The sequence below is a fragment of the Haliotis asinina genome, chromosome 5, assembly GCF_037392515.1.
Source record: "Haliotis asinina isolate JCU_RB_2024 chromosome 5, JCU_Hal_asi_v2, whole genome shotgun sequence".
Taxonomy (NCBI): domain Eukaryota; kingdom Metazoa; phylum Mollusca; class Gastropoda; order Lepetellida; family Haliotidae; genus Haliotis; species Haliotis asinina.
The window spans coordinates 7,784,898-7,795,529 of NC_090284.1; the positions used below are offsets into that span (position 1 = coordinate 7,784,898).

The 10,632-nt window shown below is 41.4% G+C and overlaps 1 protein-coding gene across 1 annotated transcript; it reads left to right on the top strand.

Moving 5' to 3' along the window:
- The first annotated feature begins 1,305 nt into the window (after window positions 1–1,305).
- Window positions 1,306–5,100, top strand: LOC137283521 (chromobox protein homolog 8-like). Its single transcript, XM_067815069.1, has 5 exons — window positions 1,306–1,441; window positions 1,659–1,702; window positions 1,898–1,963; window positions 2,218–2,278; window positions 3,493–5,100. Exons 1-5 carry the CDS (start codon window positions 1,373–1,375, stop codon window positions 4,237–4,239), a joined length of 987 nt encoding a protein of 328 aa, XP_067671170.1. The 5' UTR covers window positions 1,306–1,372; the 3' UTR covers window positions 4,240–5,100.
- Window positions 5,101–10,632: the final 5,532 nt, after the last annotated feature.

Sequence of the window (10,632 nt, forward strand, 5' to 3'; positions counted from 1 at the left end):
CAACTAGCCATTAAACAGGAAATTGGCTACCTTCCCAGGAGTGGAATGCATATCACCGCTATGCCTCTTGATCCAGGAGATTTGAAAGAAAAGGCTGGCGAAGAATCAGTTCTAGTCGTAATGTGAATATATATACATAATATAATGTTTTACTGTGCATCTACAACTGATTCAGTCTATATTAAGAAGATAATGATCAAAATCGATACTGTTTCTTAAGTAGTGTCATCTACCATTATGAAACTGAGAGAAATAAACCCATGTAATGCACACTTTCGGCTTCGCGTGGGATTGCAACTGACACTGCTTGGCCTGTTTTTCGTAGTACGTTTTTTTGACCGGTGATGAATATGGCAATTGACTTCCTGAGCTTCTAGTTGTTGCAGAAGGATCCATACACCAACGAATAAAGATGCTAAGTCTTATGAAACAAAATACAACAAACAGTATTATCTATATCTGACTCTGCTTGAATGTTTCTATTTGTATTCAGTATTCCTAAGCATTATGTTTCTTTTTTTTTGAATGGTCGTGAAAAGCAATACATTATATAACGCAAAATGATTTGGTCGCAACATATCTAGATACAAAAATGTGTTTATTCGGGGTCGTTGGTGTGAAACCTAGAGTGTCATGGCATTTCAAGGTCGTTATGTCTATAGTCTGCCTGTATATTAAAAGGTATGTTTTATAATATGTGAGAAATACTATATTTTGTGTCTCAAGTGTTGCAAACATGCATTCATGCTTTGGAACTAAGATTTCTGATAGATACGGTGAAGAGAAAGAATTTAATCGAGTAAAACACTATTGCACAACGCATAAAAATATTGCGTATATTTAGTAGGATTTCGTCATTCTGACTCTACTAGGTGATCTCACGGGGAAACTTGCAATCTAGATAAGGTGTTTCAGGTTGATTTCACAATCAGACACGAGTAATGCAAACTGTAAATCGCCTCATTGTCAACGCGGCATTGTAAACAGATCTCACTCTTTGCAGTTATAGATATTTATTAGTCACAGGCCGACGCTATTTATAGAATATTCCACGCTGTGCCGAATGTTTCCAGTGCGTTCGCGAAGTGTTGACGTAAACATTTGTCCCGTAATGACATGGTAACGAAACTAACACGCATCAGCTGTATCGCCGATTCATATTTGGGATGTTGTCAGAGACACGCATGAGGTGCTGTGACACTGAGTCATTGAAGAGGCCAATCTCGAATGATTTGTTTGTTAGTGTACAACCACGCTCGGCGCGCTTGCTGACGTCACAGGTCAGATTACCACGCATGCGCACAAATCCATCGGCTGCTAACAAGCTCGCGCCGAGGCTATACAACCTTCAGTCAGTATCAATCGTTGAGCAATGGAGCTACCGGTTCTGGGAGATCGGATATTTCAAGCGGATAACATACAAAAGAAACGTTACCGAAAGGTGAATCCATGTTGCTTATGTTGTGAATAGGTTTTTATTACATGTCACGCACATTTCACAAGCTGTCATCGCGATACGGATATTTAAACTGATGCCGATGTCAGTGATTTGGCTGCTATGCTGTGTTGACATATGTTTGCCGCGAGTTGATCGAGCGTTGCTTAGCCTCAAGGGCAATGAACAACACATGACAGTTGTTTTTTCTTGTTTATTTCAGGGTCGCGTTGAATATCTTGTCAAGTGGAAAGGCTATACGCTGAAGTAAGTGTCTATTTCATGTTGATTTCGCTTGCTAGTTTCATTAATGTTATGATACTGCGCACTTTAATCCTTACACATGCGTATTCCAGAGTTGGGAAAATCGATAAGCAATTCCTGAACGGAGCGCAGAATCTTCCAGAAATGTCTCATTTTCTAATAGTTGTTTACATTGTTAATGTCATATCTATTTCACAGGCACAGCACCTGGGAGCCTAAAGACAACATACTCGACCCGTTGTTGATTGCGGAGTTCGAAGACAAGTAAGTGTCGAGTTTATATAAGTTATTTAAACATCGCGTCGTCTGCACGTGGCGTGGTTTGTTTTTGTTTGTCGGGTGCTCCACCCTCGGTAACTTTGTTTGTATTGATTAAATACTCTGGGTGCTTGGAAACTGACATTCGCGGGCACGGTCAGTGTTGAACTCAAGTTAGTGCTGTCGGGAAACAAACCGGAAGTATACAACGTTTGTTTTCAAATTTAAATTGTTGACGGATGTTTGTTTCTCGTTTTTAGGCGTCAACACTGGTATGGGAGAAAACGACAGAAGCTGCAGCAGAAGAGGCGACAGAGCCAGGTTAGCTTTTCAAACAAAATAATCTAAACTTTGTTTATATGTAGGTTTGCATATTTTTATCACGTACTTGGTTTATAACCTGAGTAGAATATCAAGTATCGTTGACTTACGTAAACTTGCACTGAACATAGATAAAATGGATATATACGTTTACGTCGTTTGGCTGATATGTCACGTCGAGATAACTGATTGGCAATTGATGAGCAAATGATATTTTTTAAAATTTATTGATATTATTTCTAACCTTTTAACTGGATGGTTTTTTTTCAGTTCATACATTTTTTAAACAAACTTGAAATATTCGGAATATTTGCACGATTTCAGTAGCCAATGAAAGTGAATTTAGATAACCTTATCATTTAGAGTATTAATGACCAGTTGTTACGTTAATGAAGTTAGGACGGATCCAGTCTGTCAACATGAGTTTCCATTTGCTGAGAATGCCCAGTTGGATGCATGACGAAAATAGCGTGGTGTGAGACACGCGTGTTTATCGATAGGTTATTTTTAGCTCTGACAAAGCCAGGCGATTCATAGGGGTGATATCATTAGGCCTTGGCCAGTCGCGGGTTTATTTTCGGATTTACGTATCGCAATGTGTATTTGGCGATGGGTTTCTGCTGTTCGGCCCCGTGCCCACGACACGGGGAGGTGTGGGGTTGGGGAGAGGATACGGGCGCACGAGCGGAGCGAGTGATCCAGAGATTTGTGTGGGTGGGTAAAAGAGTACAGTCGCGTTAAGGTCAGGCTGACATTTTCACACGAACGCTAAACTAAGTTTCATTGGATTAGTGTTTCAAGTGCAACACTACCCAATTTATAATAACGGTTCGGATATCTGTTTCATAAATGCATAAACAAATACTCATATATTTCATTTGTTAAGCAAGAAGTAAACAATACTTTGGGGTAGTCCAGTTCAAGCACAGAGTCAGTATATGTACAGGGGTTACTTATGTAATGTCACTCGCTCTTTTAGATGCTCGACCATTTGATAAACGACACATACCAAGTAGAGAATCGCGTTAGGAGTGAAAACGACAAATTTGAGTGAGCGGTAAAAAATGCCTACAAGCCATAGAGTAGCAACCATGTGATAGACGAGACAGTCGTTTGTCAGTCATATATCCGGCTTGATATCCTGTAAACTGAGACATAGTAAAACGTCTGCTCTACCCAACACACATATAGACTATTTCTCTTGCTCCATATAGATGTCTGCCGGAAGTCCCCAGACAAGCGATACGGTAGCAGACGACAGTGACCTCGACGAACAGGATGGAACGCAGTCTCTCTATGGCGATACCAACACTCATCCAAATCCAGAACAACAAGATTCGATGAACAACAACTTTTGGAGGCCATTCTTTGGAGGCAATGATGATTGTGAAAGTCCCATGTCGGAAGACTCAAGCACGGAGAAAGAGTCGGACAAGGACAGTGATTATGACCCAGGGAATGATATGCAGTCGAGTAAACATGTACCAGGATGTACCGACCGCGACCTCTACTCCGTTGCGGAAAGCGAGGAGGTAAGAGGTCGATCCTCGCCTTGTAGCGACCGAGCGTTCTGGAACATGCCCTTCGATAAGAAGGTAAACACGGACCTGAATCTGTTACCTCTCACACGTGGAGCGGCGTGCAAAGAAGGGGAGCTAACTGCTTGCGAGGCATTGATCCGGCTTGGCGAATGCAGGGACCATCTCAACAACGTTATCGAGCCAATGAAAACCGAGTTTCCCGCTAAACAGGAGAGTATCGATCGATACTCACAAGGCTTTTGTGAAAGGGACTCAGATTCCGCGGCAGTGAAAAGCCGGTCCAAGATGTATTATCCCCCTAATGGAGAGCCCCCGCTAAAAGTGCTTGTTACCGACGTCACCTGTAATTTCATAAAAGTAACGTTTGTGGAAAGTAACACTGAAAAAGGATTCTTCAGAAATTCGGTGGATACGAACTAATGTGCATATTTCGCCATCACCTCATAGCAGTGAGTCAGTGTATTCTACATTTCACAGTTTTGAGTCATCCCCGTCTGCCTGTGTGCAATCGACTCGCACGTGGATGTACCATCGCTGTGTTCTGTGAGGGTCTTAACCTGTGGGACAAAATCTCATATAAAAGGAATTTGAATTTTCGAATGGATATTTGTGATAATTATTTACGGATTCTCTTGTTCGAAATGGATAGTGTATTTTGTGAGACTGGAAACTTTTTCCGAAAGTGCAAACGTCAAACGCGTAAAGCATCTTCGAATATTAATATACAGAGGTTTTCAAGGATACAGCGCAAAGTGCATAATAAACAAGAATTGACTGTGGAACGTATTGATGACCAAAGACCAAACTTTAATAACTTTCGTTGTTTTCACGGGATATATTGTACATATCAGTTCCATGTGCTTGGAGATTTTATAATAAACTGGAAATTTCGACTCTAGAAAATATTTGTGTATGTAACTCGTGCCATACGCGCTGCCGTGACCAGTTCTGTACAGTTTCGTTTGGTGTACTTAACACAAATGTTTGAAATAGACAATAGTAGAGATATACCCACCCATCGACATCCTCAATCTGTGGACCATCTTCTGACTTGACATCTGCACTAACAAGTTCATGCCTTGTGTGTGTAGCTATGGACCATGTGCTCGTGATGCACGTGCATGACACATGTCAATTGCTTTTTAAGATGACAATCTCATCAGTCAATGTAACAAAACAAAAAAAAACATCAGCACTTTTTTTCCATCTGCACAAAACACATTGGTGTAAGCTGGTGTAATGTGATAATGTATATAAAGTCTCTCTTCAAAAACCGTAAAATTCATTATTGTGTCGTTTATTTAGCACTTTACATAGGTAATAATAGGTATATGCTAGAGAACTAGAAGCCACTAAGCTGAAAAACAAACAAAATGGTCTCATTTTTACCTTCCGTCAGCTAAGGTTGTATTCATTATTTTGTCCGACGGTTTAGCATAAACGTGTAAAAAAAGAGGTCAGGATGTGACTTGTTGCGATGACTTTTTTCATAAAAAGGCATTTTTCTGTCGACACCCCGACATTAATGAGTACTGTGAAATCGAGTCGTCTTATCTTATTCAAGGTCATTAAGTGCTTTGGTGACTGATCTACCCCAAACAAGATACTAGTATGCAGGCAAATGGAATGAATGAAATCCCTTGATTTTACATACTGAGGCCGAAAATGTTATCCTTGAAAAGAAATGGAAGCATTACGGAGGGAAGGCATTGAATAGGACATGACAAATATGGAGCATGTAATTTGAGACGTAGAGGTCAGTAATGAATACAAAATACACACATTTTTGATTGCCCAATGCAGCAGAGCACAGCCTGTGGTTATGTAGCTTTCGTTGTACGAAGTTAGTGACATACCATATCAGCTGATTGATCATTCATGACATATCAATCAATACAGTGTTAAGACATATCGATGTGATGCAGGCTATGCAACGCTTAGGGGAATCCCCTCTCTTGGAATCTCTAGAGATGTCATATTTCTGGGTTAATCAAACTACTGATAATCGTTCGATGCAGTTGATATATACACTGAGTGGTCAATATACTCTGAGTGGTCAATATATACTATGACACTGTGAATGAGCATGTCTACATTTCGCAGCGCTGTGCAGGCGTGTTGACACGGACGTTGCCTGATGCCATTTCTCGGCGGTGGAATTCGCCTTGGAGTTGTGTCCCTTGGATTCGTTGGGGACGCCAGGTTATGAAATTGATGATCTTTGATGCTTGTTTCTTTCATCAATTAACAGTGTATTCTACCCATTTCCGTGTTGACACGGACGTTGCCTGGGGCCATTTCTCGGCGATGGAATTCGCCTGGGAGTTGTGTCCCTTGGATTCGTTGGGGACACCAGGTTATGAAATTGATGATCTTTGATGCTTGTTTCTTTCATCAAATAGCAGTGAATTCTACCCATTTCACACCAGTGGACACTTCCCATGTCGCCGTATCAAGTATGATGCCACTTGTGTGTTTCAAGGGATCAATGATGTTTGACACTTGAAGATACTGCAAATGTCGACTGGAAAATAACGTTTTGTTCTGTCTTGTAGCTGATTCATATCAGGTCATTACGTGCAATAATCATCAACGCAATACTGAACCTCATTTCACCTCGGGCGGTGGGATGCCCTAGTGGCAAAAGCTTTCGCTCGTCACGCCAAAGACCCGGGTTCGATTCCCCTCATGGGTACAGCGCGTGAAGCCCATTTTCTGGTGCCCCCCGCTTGATATTGCCGGAATATTGCTAAAAGCGGCGTAAAACTAAACTCACTCACCCATTTCACGTCACCTCCATTTTTAGTTATAAGGAATTGATATGAGACGAAAGCTTCATTACGTGATCTTCCAAGAGGACGTCGATTCCCACGTCCCCCGCCGCGATGTGATGCTATCGGCGTAAAACCAACCTCACTCACCCCGACACTCCAAGGTGACGAATATCGTAACTTCAGCACTTCGTACCAGACCCATTTAGCACAAGACGGTTGAGTCGTGTTCATGTTAATGCCACATTGAGGTTTTGTAGCAAGAGCCACTCCGAATGAAGCTGTATGTTATCGTGTATATTTAAGGTCAATGGAATCATCACCAGCCCTACTGACAGTCAGAACGTAAGTTGTGCTGAAACTCCATTGTAACAAACACAGGTGACATGTTGTGTTTGTTGCCGCCAGAAGGTGTCGCTCCGTGGTTTCCGTACAAATGTTTCTGAAATGTCAATTTTAACTAGTCTTGCACACATGTATGTCGTGATAGTGTTCTCGTAGAGGACCGAACTCAGTCATATTTATGGTGAGAAAGCACAGAATCATCGGGCCCCATACCGCATTTTCAGAAGTGAGATACTGAGTTTCGCTTCACACATTAGTTATACCCATGTAGGGAATCGAACCAGAGTCCGCTTTAACCACTGGGCTACCCAACAACCACTTTCAGATGTGGAAAAAAGACACAGGAACTACTACAGGCTAGGGCATGTGTGAGCAGTCAATGAGGGGATGCTGATCGTATGATGACAAAGTCCAGCTATGTCTAGACCGGGTAATTATTGCCAAGTGACTAGAGACAACGTCTGTGTGATACGGCTATCATTTATTGAAGCGTTGTCCAGATGATAAACCGGAGAAGGCAGACAGGTAAATCGTTCGATTTACACGGTTCCAAACTGGCACTACCCTAGACATGTAAATGAGGGGCATCTGTATGCCTCACCATCACGAACAGCGTCCTTCTATGTACAAACCAGCGCTGTGACTAACACACGACTCTCACCTTGTTTATGAACTGTCAGGAATATCAGTGAGCCGGTCGTCATTGCTTCATGGTCTACTTACAGGGCATACATATTGCAGTGTCATTGCGGAAACCATGCATTCCAAAGTAGAGAGCTTCGGAAGCCTGTGTGATATTTATATTATGCTGAATTCAGTTTATACGAGTAACGCGAGAACGTTTTGATCCGAATGTCGCTGAAAAGCAACCGGGATTGACAAGGTTCCACAATAAAGATTGACGACTGACGTCACTTTGGCTCTGAATACAATAAAGGTGTAGGTTCTCTGTTTACTGAAGTTGACTATGGATTACCATAAGTCATTAACTTCATACGGTTCTCATTACGTCCCCACAAGCAGAGCGATAGCACTTTGGCGGTGAGGGGCGATAGACACATCAGACAAGACGGAGCCTAGTAGCAATCCGGAAGTAGGAGTAAGGGTTCCTATTCAAACTCCGTAACACAAATAGTAGAACAGACACAATCATAGACATCAGGTGCTCTCGCATGGGACGCTGTCATGTGATACTGAATGAGTTTCGTCTTGGTTATATTCTTGCAGTGACGATGACCAAACAAATTGGACCTATCACACCCTATCGGAGTAGGATTCGAATTCGGGTTGGTAGCTGATGATTTGTAATAGGATCCAAAGTGTATATAGCATAATTCGGGGTCTACTGAGCACCCAGAGCAATTCGAGTTTCTTTAGATTGTATTTCGTCAGTATCCACAGATTGCGAGTTCGAATCCCATGATCATGTTTCTAAGTACACTAGCACCATATCCCTGGTTGCATATTTTTTCCAAGTGGTATGCGACCTGCATTACTTCAGGTTGCCTTCCCACATTTAACAGACGTCACTGATAAACCCCTTAAAGCGGCGTTAACGTCATTAGAATTCACTTTTGAGTCAAAGCGTCCTCGTGGTTGTTTATAACGTTACACGAAAGATTACGGAAGTCACTCCCGAATGTTTACGAAGGAAATTTCCAGACTACCAATGTCTCCAGCTTTTCCTGTGAAACTGGTGGCAGTGAACATAACCCGCAGATACATTTATACCGCACCTTTCATCTACAATGACAGTATGAGTTTTTGCATCACATAAAAACCTCATAATGTCTTGACATTACGAAAGCCCATAGACTAATATACTCCAGCTCGGATCGATTTCTACCAAGTACGTCACAGTTTTCTATAGTGAACTTTACGTGACATTTGAATTTTCCCATTTCAGTCTATTAACTGTACATTCGCTTAACGAGAAAATCGATCACATGTCTTCAGGTGCAACTAAGGTAGTTCTAGTAATAAGGTGTACGTTATTTGTGGCAGTATGAATGAGGAAAACTCAGGATAAACAATGTGTATGTTACGAAAATGGCGATATTGATTTAAATCGTGATTTTATTGCATCTTGCCGAAACACGAAGTGAAATGACGGAATCGCGGCATCGTGCATGTTCTGATTATCGGTGCATAGGTGGTCGTTGTTGACCTTGTGGTTTGAGATGTCTTTTTGGTGAAAGGTGTGACCCTTAGACGTGCCCTCAGATGGCTCTGCCTTAGGACTGTGGGTAACGTCACGGCTACCTACCTTTCGAGTTGTGCCCCCTGTCTTTGCCAGGATACACTTGTTTTGTCTACCTGGTCTGTAAGTTTCACCAATACAGTGAACACCTTGGACCTGGGTAGTAATTGCAATGCCCCTTTGGACGAAGCAGACACTAAACGATTGACTGCAGTTCAAAGAACTTATTTCCTGTGGATTTAGTATCTGCTCCGAAATCTGAAGGTCAGTGGCTTCCAACATCAACGGAGAGACGAGCGCTCGCATACACACACGCGTATACACGTATACACATGCATATAATATTGTACGCTAACCTATCTCCGGCTGGAACGTTTTGCAGCGAAAGTGTTCAATGAGTTCGATTCCTACATGGATACAAAGAGGAAATATTTTAAAGGTAAAAAATATCACTGCTGAAAATACACGTTTCATCACCATATCATCCTTGATCTTTACTGACTAGACATATCATATTTGATCACTGCTTTCAACATAAGTCACATTTACTCAGTACCTTCTACAAAAGGTATGTTTGATCACCACTTAATACATATGACATGTTTGATCCACACTTTCTACGTAAGGCATGTTTGATCACCACTTTCTACATAAGGCATGTCTGATCACAACTTTCTACAGATGATATGCTCGATCACAATTTCTACATAAGCCACAACTACCCTGTACATTACCTTCTGCACAGAGCATTTTGATAATCACTTTCTACACAAAGCTTGTTTGATCACCACCTCCTACACAAGGAGTGTTTGATCATCACTGTCTACATGAAGCATGTTTGATCACCACTTTCAAGATATGTCATTTTTAACTACCGCTGACTGTACATGTGTTTAATCTTTCCAGACTAGTCAGGACATGTTTGATCACCACTAATTAGATAGACGTTTTCAATCAACAGTGACGACACAGGCGTATGTTTGATCTTTAGTAACTAAATTTGCACAGAACATACTTCTTAAAACTGTACCACTACATATGACATGTTTAATTATCACTGAAAACATAGGACTCGTTCGATGTTCGAAACGTTCTGGGTACGTTCGATGAGTTCGACAACGAAACCAATGTCCACGAAAAAAAAAATGATCACCAGAATCTAGATTATAGACTACATCTAATGAGTTTGATCACTACAGTCCTGGATACACTGGGGAGGATTAGACCAATTCGCACCATAAATATATATATGAACTCAATACACTTTACGTCGGTCAGGTCAGACTTACATGGGGAAATTCCTCAAATCAAAACGTCTAAAAGAATTTGGAAGTACTCAGTAACAAAAACTGTCATGTGCGATAACTGGAAAATATGAACACCCCAATTTTACATGCGTATGTATATTGACGAAAGCATGGGTCGAGGACGCCTTGACATGCTGTGTGAACCTTTTTTAATTGAAGAGCAAGTCTTGTCTGGGTTTTAGCTTGAAAT

What these genes read in the sequence shown, in the direction of transcription:
- LOC137283521 (XM_067815069.1), top strand. Translation starts at nt 1,373, where the DNA reads ATGGAGCTACCGGTTCTGGGAGATCGGATATTTCAAGCGGATAACATA. An exon ending in AAAAGAAACGTTACCGAAAG is followed by an intron (nt 1,442 to 1,658) that starts GTGAATCCATGT and finishes TGTTTATTTCAG; the next exon opens with GGTCGCGTTGAATATCTTGT. An exon ending in ATTGCGGAGTTCGAAGACAA is followed by an intron (nt 1,964 to 2,217) that starts GTAAGTGTCGAG and finishes TCTCGTTTTTAG; the next exon opens with GCGTCAACACTGGTATGGGA.